Source organism: Falco cherrug, chromosome 7 (assembly GCF_023634085.1).
Source record: "Falco cherrug isolate bFalChe1 chromosome 7, bFalChe1.pri, whole genome shotgun sequence".
In the NCBI taxonomy this organism is placed as follows: domain Eukaryota; kingdom Metazoa; phylum Chordata; class Aves; order Falconiformes; family Falconidae; genus Falco; species Falco cherrug.
In genome coordinates, this window is record NC_073703.1 from 51,316,980 (window position 1) to 51,338,988 (window position 22,009).

The following is a 22,009-nucleotide window of genomic DNA, read 5'->3' on the forward strand; positions in this document are numbered from 1 at the left end:
ACCAAGGTTTAATATGCAATTTTGCATGAGAATGATAATGCACCATAACATATACAAAACATCGCAGTGAAGAAAGTGGCCTATTATGACCTTTTTAGTAGTTTCCAAGACTGGTGTTTGCTAAATTAGAAACAAATTAAAAAATAATTTGTGCTTTGAGGAATTAACTTCTGGTTCACTTAAACACAGGGGAATTACTAGAAAGAGGCAGAGAAATTATATCGGAGCTGCCTACTTCATGTTTTCCAGCTTCCAGAAAGATGAAGGTGGTCTTTCCCTTTCCTCACATGTCCTTTCCCCAGTGTATTTGTCTTCCTTTTTCTTGCTGTTTGTTCCTCTCTTTTTCTTACTTCCCTGGCAGTGGGATCATGGAGAGTCAAATGAAATTATTGGTTGGGTGGGTCTTTTCCTTTCTTCTTGGCATACGAAAGGGCCTTACAAAGCAACACCAAAAAATCCAAAATCAAACTCATTCATCCCTGCCCTGGCCCACGGAGGGAAGGACCAGCCGGCAGCAGAGCCGACGGGGGCCAAGGGCTCCTGGAAACTACCCTGAGCTCACAGCAGGGCTGCAGCAGCGGTCGGGCAGACGGGGCTACTGCTCTGGCTGTGCCGGGCCAGCACCGGGCCAGCAGGGCCAGGGCCGGTAGGGCCAGCGCCAGCCGCCTGGGCACAGCAGTGTCGGGGGGCAGCGGCCTGGCGGGTAGGTGCTGCTCCGCTCCCGGCCCACGGAAAGGCAGCGGCTTGCTGGGTGCGGGAGGCTCATCCACATCAGCCGGGTCCCAGGTACCTCTTTCAGGCCGCGGGACCCCTAAACGCAGCGCTGCCCCTGCACCCGCTGTCGCTGTGCCCCTGTTCCCGTCCCCCTTGGCGCCTTGCCGTTGCGGAGCCGCGGGGCTGGGGCCGCGATCCCGCCCGCACGGAGGGGACAGTTTTACGTCCCGTTCACCCGTGCCGCAGAGGGGGCGGCAGCCCCAGCGCGGGGCGCGCAGCAGCGCGAGGCTGGACCCCCGGCCCCGCACGCGGCGTTAGCGGGGCAGCCCGGCACTGCGCCGCTCGGCTTAGCGGGAATAAGCAGCTGGATGCTGCGGGAGGGGCTGGAGCTTAGCACAGCATCCCTAGGGAAAAACCCAAAGCCCGCAGCCAAGCGCCACCGGCTCGCTAGAAGAGACGAGCAAGCAGAAAGGCGGGGGCGGGGTGGGGGGGTGTTAAAGACCGGCTTCCCACACTCCGGGGCTTTGTGCCGCGCCGGGGCCGGCGGGCACCGAGAGGGCTGCCCCGGCCCCCCGCCCGCCCGCTCCTACCCGCGGAGCTCCCCCGCCGCCGGGGCAGCGGCGCCTGCCCGGGCTCCTGCCGCCCCCTGCCGGCCGCGGGCTCCCTCCCGCCGGGGCACAGCGCGGCTGCGCCCCCCGCTCCCCGCAGCGGAGCCGCACGGGAGGCCCGGCCCCCTCGGCACGGCCAGCGGGCGGGAGGCGCCCCCAGCCCCCCCGGGCTTCCCCCCAGCAGGGTCGCTGCCGCCGCGTCTCAGCGCCTCGGACGGCCCCGAACAGCCCCAGCGCTCGGCCAGGGCCGCACGGAGGCGAAGGGGCGGCCGCAACGGGCCGGCCCGTCCGCGCAAGCGGCGCCCGGCCCGGCGTCCCGTCGTCTGCAGCCCCCGCGGCGGTTGCGCAGCAAAGGGGAGAAGGGCTGAACCGCCAAGAAAAAGGGTCCCGCCGCGGCGGGAGAGGGAGCTCGGCCTCTGCCCCCGGGAACCCCAGCCTTCCTCGGAGGGCACAGCAAAACCCGGTTAACCTCATCGCGCCAAGAGGGAAAATACGCCTAAGAGACGCTCAGAAGTAAAGGTGGCAAGGCGCTGCTGGAACCCGTTACCATCTTTCCACACAGAAATTATTTTTCAGGTAAAAGCCGATTCACAGGATGGTGCTACAAGCACCTGGGGCATTCCGAGGGAGCCAGGTGAGAGGTGGTACGCTGGCACAGACCAGGCGCACGTTGCTGAAGCAAAGGTCCTGCTCGCAGTTGCCAGACAGCGGCTGACATGGACACAGTCCTGGAGCAAGGGAACTGGGCTCCTCTCAGGCAACATAAACTGGTAAATAGACCTGAACCACGAACTGGGGGCTCTATACCCCCCCTTTTTACCGGCTGCAATCCTTGGGCTAACACTAACTGCAGTGCAAACCCCTTTTCTTGTTACCCCTGCATCATGCCTGAAGTGTTGCTTGTGGCCTTTTTTGACATTGTCACTATTAAATACAGCTGGAAGAGCAGCTGCTTCCTGTAACTACATCAGCCACAGACCTGCTGCTCTCTTGACAGAGAGGCAGTAGCTTTTTTAAGAAAAAGGACTTGTTTTTCCCTAAGAACACTTGTTATATATTCATAGCCTCCTCTATCATCCATAAAGGCAGGCCTGGAGCAGCTGTTGGGCAACTCACCACATCTATTACAGGCAAACAGAATCAAGTTACCAGGACATGAAAAACACTGATTTTCTTTTTTTTTTAAAAAAGGAAAGATCCAATCTTTAATCTGAAATACCCAGAGCTGTCCAATGAATAAATCACCATCATTTTTGTAGTTGATGTTCTAACTCAGACAAGATGATGCTGTAATTCTCTGTACTAGCTGAAGAAACTTGAGACAGTATCTAGACAGCAGCTGAGTATTTTAAAATTAATATCAATAATCTTGTATCAATAAGTGCTTCATGTAAGCACAGCATCCATCAGGACTTTACACAGTGCTGCACTTGGCTACCAGATCACAGACAGCAGAAAGTTAAGATTTCTAACTTTTAATCACCAATTAAACCACACTAGGTAAAATATTTCCCTGGGAAGTATGAAGAATGGAAAATTACTGAGCATAAAAACAGTAAAGTAGTGGTCTGTGTTTTGAAAGAGATTCAGAAAGAAGGGAAATTATCATACATACCGAAAATGCTTTCACAGACAAGAGAAAAACAATTTAACAGTAGAAGAGGACACATGGCACTCTTATTTATGTAAGAGTGTGATAACAGGTATAATGCTGGCAGTAAAATAGGAATAACCAAGGCTCATCTTTCTACTACTACAGCTACATAAGAAATGATTTTAAAATAAAAGAATCCTTCATTAAAGGGCGATTTGAGTAAAAAAAAAAGTCATTACAGGGAATCTGTGAGAATGACATCTTGAAAGAATACAATAGTGCAATAAATGACAAGTGAAAAAAGTTTTATTTCTCAGTGTTTGTCCACTGTCAATACTGTCCTTTTGCTGCAACATGTTGCAAAAAACCCTCTGCCTTTTCCAATTTAAACAGCTACAATATTTACAGGCTGTTTCCAATAACACACGCAGACACATACACACTCACAGACACGCAGGTACATATATCCCTATCCCTGGCAAGGTATCCATTTGCTGGTAGAGGCAATATATATTTCCATTGTCCATTAAAAACCAAAGCCATCCTCTTGTTTATGCTCTGTTCTCCCTCCATTTCCTAACCAGCAGCTTATTGTCCAGCTCTTGGGGTGTCTGTGTGATGAGTTAACATATCCAGCTACTTGATCGCCATCTTTCAGAATTGTGGACTAGGTGTACTGGGATTATCTATTCAAACTGTACATACCAGAAGTCATTGCTTATATTCAGATGTTTGTGACCGAGTGATGTATGTATATTACCAAAAATCTTTTGGAGCAGCCATCTTAACCACCTTTTTGGAAATATGCACATCATGCTGGGGTGAAACAAGCCACATGCTTTACTTTCCACCAAGGTGTTATGTACCCACATTTTTACTAAGGCACCAGTAATTACCAGTATAATTTCTGAAAGACTCCAGCGCCACTGGATGTACTGCATTAGATTATCAAATAGCAAGCCAGACAAGAATAGATGCCTATATAATAGGTATAAAATTCCTTAATAAAATTAAGTACATGAAACCTGTGGTGGTATAACACCAAATCCAATGTAAATTGAGTAATATTTGAGTAGTACTGTCAATGGTAAAAAATGCAATCTACCCTCCTTCATTTTGCAAACGGAGAGTTCTGTAACTGGGAAAGATCCTTAAAGCAGTGTCATTCTATCTGCACTCCCGGGTGGTGTGGTGGTGTGTGCGTTATCAGAGAAACAATCTAAAGTTGAATCCAATTGTAAGGAATCTCTTCTCCTCCCTCACCCAAGTCCAGACAAAGCTTAACGGCCACTTGCCAAACAGCCAAGGGCATGGACCTGTGCCACAAGTCTTCATCTTTCACCTCACCAGTCATCTAGGCTTCTTGAAGACTTCTTCAGCTCCTAAAGGAACTGTGAACATGGGGGTAAGGAGTGCCTGGTGATGAACTACACAGCTGACCAGAAAACAGAGATCACCACTCAGAAACATGCCAACATCCCAGGTAAAGTGGCTGTAGGACCATTCCACCAACCTGCATGGACTTACCTCTGAAAATCATCGTTACCTCCCCACTTGCTCCGCCAACTCTGAAATCATTTCACAAAAACCGAATCATGAGAGATCCCCAGCACTCATCACAGGTACCACACAGTGCAAGTGGCACAGAAGTCTAGGTGTCATCAGTGGTGTCACATAGATTTTCGGACTTGCTTTGTTTTAATCAGAACATTTTAAAAGATTTTACAGGGAGGTGAAATGGGAAGAGGTTTTAAAAAATAAAGTAGCAGCCACTTTTAGCAATGAACATAAACTGATTAGTGGAGTTTTCAACCATTTTTCTGTAGTAAGAGTATTTATTTCAGGGAGCAGTAAGTCCTTACGTATGTATGCGTAAATACCACCTTTAAAGAAATCTGAGAGAAACAAAATAGATCAGGGTCTATCTGGAAGCTAAAACAACAGGACTTAACTGGAATGTTCTTATGACAAAAGAGTATCACACAATGCAAGTGGACAGAGTTAAAGCACTCATCTATAATGGGTTTTCATGAAAGCTTAGAAAGATTTAAAAAAATCTGCTCTATGCTGAACTCAATCTGGACTGACAGGATTAATTTGAAAATACCCATCTTTTCCATACTCGCAGCAGGAGAAAAAAAATATTACGCACCAAGAAAAAGGCCAAAGAAAAGAAAAGATGAAATTATCTCCATTTAGAACAGATGTTTCCGTGGACAGATCCACCCTGTGTGGAGGTAGGAAAACACAAACACAGTTTTATCACTTGCACAGTGGAAACCACGACACAAACTTTGCACAAACTAACATACAATCATATATGAATCTTAAGAGTTCAGAACACAGGAAAACTTTAAACCAATTTTCCAAAGCCTTGTGGAAGAGTGAAATTTGAGCTAGGTGGCTTCTGTGGAGCAGATCTGGAATATATATGGGCACTACATGAATGGCTTCACAACAGGTGTTTGCTGAATATCTGAAAGAAGGTATCATTAACCTGCTAACTGGCCATACTGAAATCCATCTCCTGAAGGCAACCTACAAAAAGCCTTAAGATTAAAAACAAATAGAAAGATCCATCAGTCCTCTTTTCCCCTTAAAATAAGCCTTTCTTCCCCATCTGCTGTTTGTTGATCCAATTCCAGGCAGTAACATATTCTCTAGAATTTTTATGTTAACAAGCTATTAAATCCTATCATGTCTACTACCAGCAACGGACGTAGTCATTATCTTGCCCTGAAGAGAGTGAAAGATTATTCAGAGCCAGTGTTACATACTGAAAAGTTGCTTCAGTCAAGTTTAAAAAAACACCCACAAACATAATTCAAAACTTATGTATTTTGTTTTTCAGTTGTTTACCTCAAGAAAAAACAAACTTGTGTAATTAATATCAAATGGGGGCCTATTTTCAAATTCCTCTTCCTAAAATGAAGCAATATTCCTAGGGATAAAGGAAACCCTGTAATTACCTGAAGGGAAGGACAAAAAATAAAACCTTAACTAAAACATCTTCAATTCAAAACTTACACATTTTCTTTGTTCCCGACAGCAACATTACCAGACTGCTGAGGAAGGTTCGTCTACTGTACCACATTTTCAGATATGCAGGAGATGAATTGAGCTACGCTATTATGTGCGCACATGATAAACTATGTGGCACAGCAAAATTATTTCAACAGTGGCAGATCCAGAACTGTGCATTTATACCAAGATTAAATGGGACTGCACATACATAAACCAAATAGCAATATGCAACTGTAAGATGCACAGTACTTCCAGTACAAGTTTGCATAGTACACGATGTAAGCAAGGTCCTGGTATAGTTCACCAGGAACGGTATCTAGAATTGACCAGCTACCAGGCACAGACTTACCCTTTCACGGCTAGATGCCATAGTGATTTGAGTCGGAATACCGTATTTCTTAGGTAGCTGTTTCTTCCTTTGTTTTTTTTCCTCATTCCATATAATTTCACTCTTACGCTAGGTACATAATGGACAAGGTTTCTCTGATGTCAGAGAAAAAAATTACAATAACCTCTGTGGTATATCAGAAGTCTCTTCTGGTTACGTTACACAAAGAAGCAGAGGTGACTGGGAAGAAGATGGCTGCTCCCAAAAGCTAGGACTGTGTGCAGTTTCCCCACAGAGTCCTATATAATTACAGGTCAGAAACAGGAAACAATCACAACAGGTACATTTTTTTTCTTACGGATTAAGAGAAGTGAGTCATAGGAACTGCAAGTCAAGAACAAACCAGTTTCCCTCTCACACTCCCATGATAGTTCTGAGTTACTTGTTTCCCTGAATACACACTTTAAAAAAAAATACAATAAAACCTAGGATATGTAACACATGAATAATTCAACTTCACAGTTATAAATACTCAAATTACACTTACATAGAATATATAATCACAGAAAATAAAATTCAAGTCATAGAAAAGAATGAAGACTAAAGGGAAAGAAAAGGCAAGGTGGTAAAGGTGATACAAGTTTAGGGCTGTGCCTTCTACAAAAGCTCTTTAAAAGCTGAAGTCAAGTTTTTGTTTGAGTTTTTTTTGTTTTGTCTTTGGGGGTTTTGTTGTTGCTGTTTTTAGTTTATAAATTGATGGAATAAAAAAAAAAAACAACTTGCAAGCATCTACAAAGTAATCATGGACCTGCATCTCCCCCTACAAAACTCAAACAACTGTCTCTGCCAGAGATGAGCCAAAGAAACAACATAGTAGCCAGCTCTGGGTGTAAAGAAGCAAAGTAGCTACCGCTAGCGAAGGGAGGACAGATGAAAGGTAGTAGTAGATCAGGGTCCACTTTAAAGCTAGATGTGTTGTACAGATTTGGGGTACCACTGCCACCACAATAGGCTGATGTAGCACAGGGATACTCAGGTGCTTTTCTATGTATTTGTTATTTTACCGTTTATTGTAAAGAGGATGCAGCAAATGCACTTGTACGAAATACAGAACATAGAACCAAACCCATGGCACAGCCCTTACCATCAACATGTATATGGAGAGGGAGGGGATTAATCCCAAAGGCAATTTAAATAATGGTATTTTATATACTTATATTTATATATATAAATAAATGTTCTCAGCAATCTCAGGGTTGTTTTAGTGCATTGCTGTAAAAAAATTAGTGCAGTTCTCATTAATGTTTAGCTCATTAAGGAATAAGAATCTATACATCTGTTCAGTCTCTTCTTGCCACATCGAAAACCCTTACACTGTTTCACCAAACTGAAGGTTTGTAGTCAATTTCTTTAAAATAAGGTGGATGAATTCCACACACTCTGTGACAAGACATGGTATTTTTTGGCAAAACAATTAGAAAAATATGAGGTGCTCTGATCTTAGAACTGAAAAGTTTGTGATTTAAAGCATTATGCAATGCATAAACAAAATTTATAAACAAAAAGATATGTCTCAACAAATCTATCCTTCATGCAAATGTTTCTTCAGCAGCTAACAACTTAAAAAAATTTCTTACACTTGCTTATTTGGGTAAAGGGACTTGGACAAATCTGTGTTTCAAGTCCTCTCCTGCAACTGGACCAAAGTTTCATGTCCTGGGAGCTGCTTCTTCTGGACCCTTCTCTCTTCTGAACCATTGGAGAAGGGGAAGTTTCAGTCTCAGAGATTTACACTTCAGCCCCAAGTTCAAGGACTCCAGTTTCAACAACAGCAACATATTTATCTTCAATTTGAACCAGCAGGATGGTTTTATCTATATGGGACCGACTACTTGGATCTCTGCTGCAAGGCACCCAGCGGTGAATCACCTGAGGGGAAAAAAAAACCATTTATAATAAAATGTAAGTTCCATAGGGAAAGCTGCCATATCAAAGTTGTGGCTGATAATTCAAGACCCTTACAGGGCAAAAGGAGCAGTAACATAAGTGCCATACTGACTGAGCTGCTTGGTTTTCTGTGACAGCATACACACAGATCAACTACTCAGTCTTGCTGGAGATCTGCAGCTTACCTGAGAACAGCCAGCCTTTGATTTGATTTCAGCAGGAACAAGTAACTTGACCCAAATCAGAACCAAACAGTTCATGCAAAGTGAGTTAACAATTGAAAAAAGTGTGCATGTACAGATTTGGGATATTTTCATGCTCTAGCTGTAAAAGGCTAAAATACCCATTCTGTGTAACACATAATAGCAAAGAAACGTAGTTTATCAGAAGTTAGGTGTAAGCTGTCTCCAAGTCAAAACCCTTGTCCTATCATTGTTCGCTGCTTGCTGTAAATTCAAGGTTGATCTTTTAAATCAAATTATTCAAAGATAATTTTAAAAGATAAAATATTACAAAGAGGAAGGGTTTCTAGAAACTGCCAAACTACTGTCCCATATTAGTTTAGATCTACAGAATTCATGTACTTCGGTCTGCTGCTTCCAAGGATCCCACCTGATATTGACCATCAGACCTTTTCCCTAGGCTCTTATATGAGTTTGCATACGTCTGCGCAGCTGCCTCCATAAAAATACACCCTTCACTCCTGGGTGCCCCAAAGGAACACAAGGATGCTCTAGTAACATGGTTTTTAAGTATTGCTAGCTCCACAGAAATAGTATTACCTCAAATTTGCCAGTTGTGGGAAAAGAAACCGAAATTCAAGGCAAGGTAAAAAGCAAACAAAATTAATTTTACAAAGTCCAGGACAGTACAGTGTTCAAGAGTTCTAAAGATACAGGTAGGAAGAGAAGGACAGAAAACCACAAGTAATCTACATGTTCCAAAAACACATCCAAGAGACCCCCCTTAATTCTTACTATACCCAGCTGACAGCTGCCAATTTGTCTAACACTGGGTAAAGAAGATTCAGCTTTGCCCACTGCATGAGATCTGCACGGCATCCACGGGGAGAGCATTTCAGCCAGGGAAGCATGAAACCTTCAGTTCCCCTATTTGATACAACAGCACGGTATTTAAGCAGTCTGTTCATGTCATTAGTCTGTCCAAGTAAACTTTTGATGCTGTCAGGCTGGAGTCAGGCCCCAGACACATGAAACATTTCCCAGTAAAGTCCAAGTACTACATCTTGGCTGTCCAACTTCAAACCAGTGCCTTAGAGATAGCTAAAGGCTGACTCCAAAGGCATCAATGTTGTGGCCCCTTAAAAACTGTGTATAAGCAAAAGCTGTACATAGAGCACAACTCTCTGCAACCACCCCCCTCACACTCAAGTTCTACCATCTCTTCTATCATGATTGGCATTTTTTTGATGCCCATGACTAGTAACATGCAAAATTACATCACTAGATAGTCAAGAGGTGGTAAGAATCTCTTGAGGGGGAAAAAGGTTCTTCCGCATGCCAGTGTCAGGTATCACAGAAAGATAATAGAGAATATACCTTAATCTTAAAGTCTGGGAAAAAATGGCTACCATACAAAGAGGATTACTAAATTTCATCTCTGTGGAGAAACCCTATAATGCCTTTGTGTACTATATATACTGTACTGTATATTTAGCAAAATAAAAGTCAAAGTTAGGAAACATGCTTTTTTCTATGTAGTAGAAAAGTTTTAAACAACTGAGTGCTGAACCTCATACCGAGAGCACTGACATAAGGCTTTGGCTGGTAAACTGCTTGATGAGCCGCATCTCAGCGGGTAAGTATCATTTCTGCTTGTCTGCAGAAAGGACAGCAGCTGCAGGATCAGGAAGGGAAGACTAACAGCTTTACTGATACTAGTACATTTAAACCAAAGGCAGCTGAAGCAGGCAGTGGAAACTGTGTCAATTTAAATCCTTTCCTCCTAATCACACCAGATGATCTGGTGCTTTCCCCCTTTCTTCTTGGGTTAAGAGATGTTCTTCTAAGAAAACCTGCCAGTGTACCAAAAATAGATGAGAAGCATTCAGAACAGCAGCTTACTCTGACCTTCAAATCCTCTTGTTTTAATCTTTCTGAAACATCAATCACTGCATGTCAGCATGCTGCAACTTGCAAAACACACTCTCAAACTCCTGAAAAACACCTGTCCATTGATACCAGGCAACAGGACATGTTTTAATATAACCCTTTACTTTCACCATCTTTACAACATGTTTGAATTGCAATATTAACAATGAAATTCCAGATGTGTAACATCTAAACACAACATAACCATGAATGTTTACAACAGCATTCTACTCCTAGGTGTTACCTACAAGGTAACCCCGTTATCTTAAGAATAATATTGTGGGCCATCAACTGTTATATGATTATTTGTGCAAGAAATTTATTTCCAGGGCCCTTCCTTCACATGCATATAACATCAAGGCAGATTTGGCATATGCTGTCTTATCAGCATATTCCCATTTCTTACCTGAAGTTTGCACATACATCCACAGTAGTATGGACTTTCAGACAGCAAAATCCAGCCCCTGAGTCAGATTTATATATAACACCTCCAAGTGAAGTAAGCAGTTAATCAAAGCAAATTCTTATGAACTGTCAGAACTGACATATTCCAAGTGAAAATACAGCTGTATTTGATGAAGCAGTGCAGAGACAATGCCAGTGACTCTTCCTTTTACTATTTATCACCGAAAGAATACTCACTGGAGCATTTTCACAGAGACAAAGGTTTAAAAAACACAATAAAAAATAAAAATTAAAAAATGTATGGCTTGGTAAAAACCAAAAGGCCTCAAAGACACAGCTGGATTTTTTTCCTCCTTTTAGAGAGCCTAGATTGGAAAATAAGTTTTCTAATGTAGTTAATTTTTATAAGATGCAGATATAAAGCCCCTGGGGAAAAGGGAGATGGAGTTTTAAGTCATAGGCTTCCACAAGTTTTAGTTAGAGAAGATTTCCTTCTTAAAGGAAACACTCATCACATGCCTGTTACATAACAAAGACGTCTAAAGACAATCTTACTTGGCTCTGTTTTCATCAGAATAATTTAAAAAAGTACTGTTAACCAGTCTATTAAGGACTCATTGGTAGACTGACCTTTCGCTTGTGCTCAAGGATTGGCAGTTTAAGGAAAGGAAAATGAAGGCTGGATGAATGAGTGTAATGCCTGAGACCTCATGACAAGAGCTGGAAGAAGGCAAGGAAGGAGAGGTGGTTGACAACATTTGTATCATCTTCCTGCATCTTTTTTTGATTACTGCTTCAGAAATAGCCCTCTGCTTCAAATTAGGATTCCAGACCTAGTCTGCCAGCAACAGTGAATTTGAGGACAGTTGCTGATCCAACTTACTACTACATCTTTGGCCTTGACATCCAGGCAGACTGCCACAGAATCAAGACACTGTCTTTCTTAAAATTAGCTTGTCAACAACAAGCAAAACTTACATGGCCTTCCATGCCTTCCTGAGGACTCCAGTCTTTCCAGCTGTTTCTTCCAGCTTTTAGCCGTATCACCTCATCTGGCCACTGCAGCTCTTTCCTTTTTGACACGTTGATCCCTTCCAGTACTTGACTGGGATCCATTAACTATAAGTAGGAATTGAGTTTTGACTGTTAGTTCAGCCAAAGTTTAAAAGAAACAGATAAACTGTAACCTTTTGCATACTTCCAGAGAACTTAACCCATAGAAACAGATTTCTGACCAACTTCAATATTGGAAACTCAAGCGCCAAGCCAGCAAAAAGCCTGAGCAACACAGAATTTGGAAATTGGGCTGTGGTCTCAGGCACAGCTGGCAATATACCAGTTCACAGCTGTTTCAAGCAGCAGCTCTGGTTCCCTTTCCCACCCCTTCTTTCAGTCACACTGGCTCATGGCAGGGTCTGAGGAGCTGACAACATAAGCACAGGCAGCACCATGGTCCAGTAGCAGGGAAGAGTTAAGTGATAATGAGCTGTTAAAACCAGCTCATCATTTCTTACAAAACATCTGAAGAAACGTGGTCTTGGAGAATTTACTATTGGACTGAAGAACTATTTATCAGTAGATAACTAACGTAGTTAGTTGAGACCCACTTGTGTTTTTAAGTAAACTGGCGTTTCCACAGGGGCAGCAGGAGAAAACTCCTGAAAACTTCTTCCTATTTAAGGACAGAGAGAGCCACGTAATGTCCACTATCCAAGGGCACAGGCCAACTTCGCCTGTATCCTCCTCACACAGAGGAACTAAACAGTTTCATAAGAGGGCCCTTGCCTGCAGACAAAAGCTATTAAGCACAGAACTGCAAAATGGATTTGTTAACTCTTGCCCACTATGATGCAGTTTACTAAGGATTACTCTAAAATGACATATACCAGAAATGAAATCATGTTTGTTATGATCTATCCTATTACATAGATTTCTTGAAGTTTCCCACTAATATACTGCCAAACACATGTACGTGGGGCTAATAAAAGCTAGAAGAGCAAGAACACAAATTTCTGGATTTTGACAAAATGAGTAAGGCTGCCATGATTAAGTTAATCAATGCTGTACTGTTTGCTGCTCAGTAAACCCAGACTTGTGGCAATAACCAAAGAATACATTCATATGAAAATGGATAAATACATATAAAAATTAAAGTGAGTAATTTTTAAACTTACTTTTGTGGAAAGTCTACGTGGTTTAAAAGAAAAAAGCTAGCTGTTTTCTGGCCTGCAAATTAAGCTGTTTAGCTTCACGTGTTGCAATGAACAAAGGCAAAATTAAGTATGAAGTGGAAACGAGTTTAGCTGACATTCTCTAAGCTGCACTACAGCAAAACAGATAACTAATGTGAACAGGGACATTAAGCACGCAGAAAAGCTGGTTGTCCACGAAACCTTCTCCTCATATTAATTCCCCAAGTGTAACTGCACAATGGTTGTATACTGAGACACAGTGGTTTCAACAACATACAAGGCAACGCTAACAAAAGCATGTGGAAGCATAAGTTGAACTCGTTCTTCTGGACTATTCACCTGGATTCTGTAAATAACGTCATCCTTTTTGGCTTGCATTTGATTTGCAGGGCTTGCATTACCACCTGACTGAGTTTCAGTCGCATTACTCCCTCCTTCTGTCCCTAGAAAGCCCACAAGGGCATGCTGTTTACAGGCTGGGATGCTTTGGCTGGAGCTGCTAGAAGAGGGCAGTCCATGCTGCGCGCTGACCCCAGTCTGGCCAGTAGGTTCCATTTGGTTCACCATAGATAGGCGGGATTGGATGGATGATGGGAGGTTACGAAGGGATATCTGACTGGTGGAAGAGCGCCGACAAGGCACAAAGCCTGTTGTGGATGTGCGAAGAGATGAATGACGACTGCCGTAGCAATAAGATGAATGGCTAGCTACTGAGGCACGGGCAGGGGAATGTCTGACAAGGCTTGACTGCACAGAGTGAGAGCTGTGACTTGTGCCTAAAAGTAAAAGATACACAATCAGGAGAGTTCGATAAAGCCTCCCACACACATTAAATTGCCGACACGCAACTGTTTTATCTCTTGGATACAAAACTGATAAGTCTAGTCAACAACATCTGAAACAGCTGTATTGCATAAGATCTGTTGCATTTCATATAGCAGAGCATTCAAAGACATTCCATTCATCTTATCTAGGAATTTCATATTTTGTTCAATCCACAATCCATGCAAGACAAGTAGCTTGAAAAATGCTGTAGCCTTGCTCTTGCCACATTAACAACTTGTCTCTTAATATTAACGCTTCAGTTTCCCATACAGGCATTAAAGCAGGTAGAGATGTCCATGTTCCAAAATGCTAAATATTCTTTCTTAATATACTTGACTGCATGTTCAAAGATTGAATCAGAAAGTTTCTTAGAACAAAAGCTGTTTTTAAACAAGTTCAGAAAAACTTAATAGAAAAACTAATTCCTGTTTTCCACTTTAAGAGTTTATGAGCACTTGTGTCATTGCTTTTCCTGTACTAAGTACTTGCAGGTACCTCTCCACAGCTGATAAACCTAATTATGTTGTGTAAAAAAAGTTCATTCAACTACATACAATTTTATATTCTTTGTGAGTAAAGGCAGTGTTTGGAAAGCTTTTTCTCAGCTTTACTGTTTATCACCTCCTAAGTACAGATCGCTACGGACTCTTGGATAGGATTCAGCCAAAGTACTACGGAAATAGAGAAGCTATTCCACTGTATAAATCTGAAATATCAAGACATTCACAAAAAATGACAAGTTTATCATTTGCAGACAATATGACAGAAACAAGAAGATCCAGTCTGGAGAGATGCATTATAAAAAGTTATTTAACCTATTTTGCCAGCACAACTATAACCTTATTGCTCAAATCCCTGCGAACCTTGCATTGCATAAAACAGCACTGTAGTTTAAGACAAATACAGTAGTTAACACTACATAATCAAGTCACTTTTGTTTGCTTTTCCTTTTAACTTAGGCCTGATCCAAAGTGGCTATAGGATTATACTTGTACAAAATTGTTGCTTTGTTGTATTTTAACTTTACCCAGAGTGGAGGGATGAGTTGGTGGATGAGCTGCAGGAAGAGCTGTCGGATGAGCTGCAACAGGAGGATGCTGTACTGCTCCAGGTCCCTGCCCTGTAGTTGCATTCCCTCCTCCTTGCGACACGCTGCTCTGCGACTCATTGATAGTTGCATTGTTACTTGTGCAAGAAGCTCCACCTCCAACATCTGAATCTTCAATATTTCCACCACTATTGCAGCCAGCTCCGCAGCCTTTCCTTAGTCTGGTAACAAAATGCAATTGACACATGAAGTCAGGATTCTAAGAAATGCCTTATGATGACAGCAAAAGGCTTTACTCAGCCCAGTCCACAGCATTCCCTAAAATCAGATAAAACTTGACTATTTTCTCAGAATATGCTCTGCAAACACAAATGCTGTTTTCTAAGAGATTGCGCTTTTCTTCATGACACCTATTCAAGTAACATTTATGGTAAGTCAAATGCTCATATAAAACAGTTTTTGAAAAATTATGCCACCTCTAAGTACAATTAAAATGATAAAATTCTAAGTATAAAATGCTGGTAGAACATCCTGGTTATTTTGCAACAATTTAGTAAAATTTATACTCCTTAACACCCCAGTCAAGTGTATTCTTATGCTGCAGAATCTTTATCTATACAGATGACCAGCAAAAGGATGTTTGTTGGGGTTTTTTTGTTTGTTCAGTTTTGGTTTTTTTAATGTATTTTCTTGTTACCTTCAGTAATGTATTCACAGTTGTTTGAAGCACCTATTGCAATTATTTGAATCACATATTCTTGTGTGAATTTTGAATATTCAGACAGTAGGTTTGCCAATATTTTCCAGTGTATGTAACTACATACAGGCTTTTCACCACATTCTTTGCATTAATAAGCTTCAGATAGATACAAAACCCAGAACACTACTCCTCCCTTCAACTCCGATTTTTTATTATTTTTTCCTTCTGTCACACTCAAATACACTGAGTATTCCTTTCTAATTTCATTTGCCCTCGAAATCCAGAATCCGGAAACATATACAGCTTGGATCCAAATACCGTTCTGTGTCACACCTTCGCCCTTCTTTCCACTTTCACTTCCTCTCCATGTGCTGGACAAGCACATGACAACAGAAGACCAACACCACAGACTACAGTAAGCGTGACATTCTGGGGTGAAGCAGCACTTTCTGCTTTGATGTGCTGTAGATGTCCAAGTGTAAACGTAACCATCAGAACAGCTACAGGACTGTTTCAACTACAGCACCAGCTCCTGTAACCGGCAAGAACTGGGATGCACTTTTTGAAATACCACATACAGCTGCCACTACCGCTTTTGGGGCCACAGTCATAAGGGGCCAGATGTGCAGCAAAAGTTCTCGTGGCCTATAAAATACAGCACAGCCAGAGTCTGTACTGGGTGACCAAGGGGTCATGTGGAAGAGGGAGGATTGTATTATTATTACTCCAGTTACTTGTTCTAGCTCTGACATACAGGGTATTTATAAACACTCACGAAATTCTGAACAGCTAAAGCCTGCGTTATGCTCTGTATGAGCATACCTTAACAACATTAATATCGGCACTTGCATGCTAAATATTTGCCAGACAGAATTGCAACCAAATAATCCTGATTCTGTGAAGATGGTATTATAGACTGCAAAAAGTGATGGTACTGAAAAAAAATAATACAAAAGTTGCCTTGTCTTTCATTATCAGACACAAAGTAAGAACTAAAGTCATAGTTCTTGCACCTAGACTTTGTTCTGTTTTTTCTGAGCTCTCATTTACATAGGTTTTAGCATATTACTTATATGCCTTGAAGATTAATCCTGTACCAAAGCAGTTGCCATATGCTACAGATGCACCTGAAATAACAATATATGAGCCGTGACTTTCATGTGACTGAATACTATAAATTATGCTGTGTTGGGTATGTATGAGACTAGTTAATGGAATCAGAGCATGAACGCACACTAACGAGAACTCATTTCCTCAGCTCACCTGTGCCATGTAGACACTATGAAGTTTCTGATGTTTCCTAAGCTGATAGCTCCCCCAAGAATCTCCTTCAGCTGTTCATGACTATCTGAGTAGGAAGTAGTCAAAGGTGAGACGTAGATTGGGTATCCAATTGGCTGGTCACAAGAGGAGTTGATCATGTTCCTCAGAGCTTGCTTTGCATTTTGGATACTTCCTCTTTCTGGATTACGATTACGCAGGAAGACAAGCTCTTGCTGTTGTCCTGCCCACAGGCCACGCACACACTCCTTATTCACCTGCAAAGGCCAAGTAGAAAGGCTGCGTCAAACAGCGAGTGTGTGATGACTGCTTTGCTATACCTGGGCCTTCACAAGTGTATGTAATAATTGCACTGCAGAACTGCAAGCATTCTTAGTCACTTCTTCTAAAGGCTGAACTTATGGACACAGGCTGCAACCGTGAGAATAAAGCAAATCTAAGAATGGAATGAGGAGTAAAGTATTTTAAGTAAGGAACCGATGGTCTGATTAAATACTTCCACTATATGAGAAGCAGCAGCCCTAGCAATAACAGATCAGTGACAAAAATATAGTGATTTGAGTTGAAGTAGCAGTTTGGTATAGTTATTAAAATAAACCACAACACACTATCACATTGTGAAATGTGCACAAAGCTTACCTTAATGACCCTGAAACTGAGATACCGCTTATTCAGCATAATGATTTTATATTCATTGGTGCCATCATCCATCACGTGACGCAGAGCAAGGAGGGAGGGAGAATTGGAAAGAACTGCACTCCGCCAAGCAGGGTCCCCTTCATGTGCTATAACTAGATTTTCTTCATGGGTTGTTATGGCTTCGTAAAGGACAGAAGGATCATCATATTCATCCGGAGAAGTGAAGTGATCCTGTGTCCAAGAACACATGGTTCAGTAAGATATGATTAACATTTCTGATTTTTACACACAGTTACGCCTAACATTTCACACTTCAAACTCCTGAAAGGCTCAGCACATTATGCAAAAACTAGACATAAAAAAATATTAGATACAGACTAAAGAATACTGTTAAAGATGACCTCTTTTCAAACAGAATAGTTCTGTTTGCTTGTGTTTGATGCTTCTTTTAACCTAAACAAAAGAATTGGAAAGACCTGCTTATTATTGAGTCAAGTAAATTTCTGGTTGAGTATTACACTAAACTTGTATTTATACTGCCTGCAGAAGCATCTTAGTTTTAGCTTCTTTGCTTATTCACAAGTCTCCAACTGTAGAAAGCACTTAAGTAAAGCACTGATTATTCACTGAGACTGCATCACATAACAAAGCGATAAGAAGAAAGCCAGTAAGGTTTATCTGTATTTCCTATTAAAAAGGTCACATTAATACTCGATAACAGACTATTTCAGCATCAGATAACTATCACACAGCTTACATTACTACCAGTCAAACACAAAATTTGCAAGTTCAATTCAGTATAAGGTCACACTACTTCCTGATTAAAAAAGGGATAGTGGTTAATAGCTAAATTTCTAATGCTGGCTGAAGCCTGGATATGCTACTGCACTGCAAGTGAATATAAATCACCTTTTATAGATTAATATAATCACATTCAGATTTTTTCTGTTGTTAGAGATATTTGTATTTTTCTCATTTTTCATTCTCTGACTTAATTCAAGCCCATTCTGCACAGTATACCCAAATATACTGAGAACACTTGAGAACTGCTGAAGTGGTACTTCTACTGGTTTCAACAATCACTTTGTAATTATTCTACTTCACTACATGTACTCCTAACATACACATTCTGCTAAATCCAGGGAGTTTGTGTTACACAAAAGAGCTGATTCAGTCACTGCTACCTTTGGGGGACTTCTAGATTCTGTAATGAAGGCAAAAAAAGAAACTATTATTAAAAAAGTACAACTAAAGATCTGCCTACTTAATACGATTTTCAAGCAATCTGTTTTTCTAGAGTTCCAACACTTTCCCGCCCTTCACAGAGTGCTTATCACTCAGCACATGCTTTTTCGTACTTGCTGAACTTAGTTAATAAGACACACCAGTCAGAATTTGAGATTGCTCATCTTTACCCTCAAGTTCACTATGAAGACCAACCCCAATTTTAGCTTCTAGAAAATCAACCTTCTCATTCTCACGTGAAACCTTACTGATGGGATCAATGAGCAATGCCAAAGTGTCTGTCATTACAACACTTCAAAGCTAAAACAACAAGAAAAACCGCTCCCATTGGAAAAGAGAGCTGTACAGCTTCAAATGGCATGATAACCTTTTAAGCCAATTACAAACATGTGAGGAGGGGAAAGGAAGGGAAAATATTAAGAGAGGCTGTTCATAAGGGAATTACTTCTAGATGGGTATGAAACAGGGTTCTCTGATCTACAATTGATGTAACTGTCAAGCTCTGAGCATAAACTGCATTCCCTTCTCCTCTACATAACTTTCCATGCAAGTTACAAGAAAATAAAGGATAATACAGGATATTCCCTCATTTTCAGCTGTCCACATCAATCACGTGCCGTTTTGTGCTCTTCCTTTTTCTTTCTCCCAGGCACTTATTTTTAAATAACAAATGCACAGAAATAAGGGGGACTGGACACATCTTCCTGTGTAATCTCGCACCTGATGTAGCTTAAGTGACATCCGTATTCCAGGAACCACTACTTTCCTCAGCAACTCCATGTCAGCAAAGATCCATTCATCTCTAATTGAAGATATACGGAAGTCACCCTTAAATAGGGCATGCAGGCCATACAGGAAGGATTCCAGATTACTGTTGATGGGGGAAAGGCGGGGGGCGGGCGGAGAGGGAAGAGAGAAAAAAAGGAGGGGGGGGGGGGGGGAGAGCAGGGAAACAGCCCAAATATTAACAGAAATACAAACATATCCACAATTATCATCATCATTGGTATTTTCTGCTTGTCAAGTTGTAGAGAAAGTAACATAGTTCTTCTCTATAAAGATAGCTTACAAGATAATACAGGGAGAAAAGAACATATGAGTAAGGACATGTGTGTCAGCAAAGCCTGGACACTAGATGTCTATGTGCACTGCACAGGTAATGAAGAAACCATATGTGCAGCAGACTATTTACACAGACTAAATTAACCAGGAGCATTGTGAGGAATGCCTGACTACATTCTGAAGTTTTTTTAAAGAGAAAATGTTTCAGGCAATGTAACAGCACAACGGACCAGTTAAGGAAGGTACGTAGCTTCAGTTGTGCGGAATAAAAAACTTGACAACTTCCTCATGCTTAAAAGGCATTGTTTCTTTTACTAAGCTAGAGTGAAAAATCAGATATGCTCTGATCACTCTTGCAACTGCACATCTGGCAAGACCTTAAGGGGGCAATTAGCTGGTACTTAGAAGAATTAGTCAGTTTCCCTGAAAGCCAAGTAGGACAGGTTTTACAGTCAGCACCCAGATGACCGATAGCTTCCACATCAAATTAGGCTTCTTTTTATTTATTTATTTTTTTAAGAACCATCACCTTGTGATTTCCTGAAAAAAAACCCAATATTTTACATTGGCTTTCTGAAGTAAGTTGAGGCTGTCAGCCTGCAAGAAAGAAGTTGCCATATGATGACAAGAGTTGAGCTGAAGAAGATCTGTACGCAACTGCTTGCCACAGACTCCATTAGACTGTGAAACCCATCACAATGGTCTGGCCTAACTTCCATCAAGACGTGTGTGTTCTTCATTTTAAGAATCTGTCCTCTTCTTCCCCCTGTTTCCATATAGGACACATACTTGGAGCAGGAGATGAAGCTTACTTTTAGAACTAAACCAGTTCTTGGGTTTTTTGATCAGTTATAACTGGTCCTTACTCACACCAGAATTCTCACCTTGCATTAGTTCAATAAAACAAAATGCTCAGAATGAAGTTCTCCCTCATTTCCTGTTGTTTGGTTACATTTCCCTAGCTGTTATAATGAAGACAAGTTACATAGCATATCTACATTTAAGGAAAGATGACATTAAATATCTGTTTCTTTTATGAAGAGGCACTCATCTAACACCTAACCTAGGAACCCAGAGAGATTTTGAGGAAGGGAAGCTCATCACAACATCTCATTACCTAGACATATGATGTGAAGCTGTTCCCAACGCTCTCCGCCCCAGAACACACAGTCCGTAACACAATGTCACCAGGGGTGACTCTTTACTTGAATCCAGTGGCTTGTAATAACAAACAAACAAAAAAAATAAAAGTCAGGTGAATGGAGCAAAGAAATTGCCACAGAAATCCCATTCTGCCAGAAGGAGTAACAAGACCCAAACATACAAAAGTACGTAAACTCAAGCATGTGTATGTATGTACCACACCAGTTACTTTTTCTCAGACTTTCCATAGGAATTATTTTTAAAAGTTTTGCAAGTACATAGAATACTTGTAGAGGCAGACACATGCATACTATACTTGAAGTAAGACAAACTGTAAGCTAAACAGATGTATGCGATGTTCCTCATCCATACTGTGTATCTTTCATTCAAACAGTTAATTAGCAAAATTATGAGCTTAAAACAAAAATATTTTCAGCAAACAAAGTGGATTCTCACTTCCTGGTTACGAGTATATAATTCTCAGTTAACTGAAAACTTCCCTGGACTATAGCTTTATTCGGGGGTGGGGGGAGGAAATCACCCTCTGCTCACAGCCAGTAGTAGCTGTACAGGATATACAATGCCCTAGATAACAGCATCATTCATTCAAGTGACTAAACCCAATTCTCAATATCTACACAAAATATTTCACAAGATTGTGACTTCGAGAGAAACAATTTTCTTTGGCTGTGTGTCACTTCACTGCAAAATACTTTACATCTTACTCCTGTTAAAATGGTCTTTTAATTAATCTATTACCTGCAAATTGAAACCGAATTCTGAAGTCTCAGAAACTTCATTAAAAACAAATTCCAATTACATTTCTGTCTCTCTAATAGACACATACAGGGCTTTTTTGTACACAGTAAGTCAAGGCTTTCCCCTACAAACACACTAATGTTTCTATTTAAAAAGGTAGAAGGCCTTGGAGAAGGGATGAATGTTTAAATATAGGATGATCTTTTTCCAAGCCAACAATTCCAGTGGTCCAAAGGAATAGAGTAGTATGACCACTAAGAAAGAAGTAGTCAAGGCTTAAAAGCCGACAACAGGTATTTGTTTTGGGTTTTTTTTGATTAAGTTAGGGCTGATTTGTAAGCCCTGGCATCTAAGCACAAAACTTCAATTCTATAAACACACCCT

At 41.2% G+C, this 22,009-nt stretch overlaps 1 protein-coding gene across 8 annotated transcripts in view; it reads right to left on the reverse strand.

Moving 5' to 3' along the window:
• Nucleotides 1-3,204: 3,204 nt before the first annotated feature.
• Nucleotides 3,205-22,009, reverse strand: part of PCNX1 (pecanex 1) — a 92,168-nt gene continuing 73,363 nt past the window's right edge. For all 8 annotated transcript variants that reach the window (XM_055715095.1, XM_055715099.1, XM_055715097.1 and 5 more), the window contains 8 exons: nt 20,841-20,941; nt 19,382-19,532; nt 17,417-17,647; nt 16,760-17,034; nt 14,776-15,017; nt 13,263-13,699; nt 11,710-11,850; nt 3,205-8,197 (listed from right to left, as the gene is read on the reverse strand). In XM_055715095.1, coding sequence (XP_055571070.1) covers nt 8,057-8,197; nt 11,710-11,850; nt 13,263-13,699; nt 14,776-15,017; nt 16,760-17,034; nt 17,417-17,647; nt 19,382-19,532; nt 20,841-20,941 — 1,719 coding nt within the window. In that variant the 3' untranslated portion in view covers nt 3,205-8,056. The remainder of the gene's footprint in view (nt 8,198-11,709; nt 11,851-13,262; nt 13,700-14,775; nt 15,018-16,759; nt 17,035-17,416; nt 17,648-19,381; nt 19,533-20,840; nt 20,942-22,009) is intronic.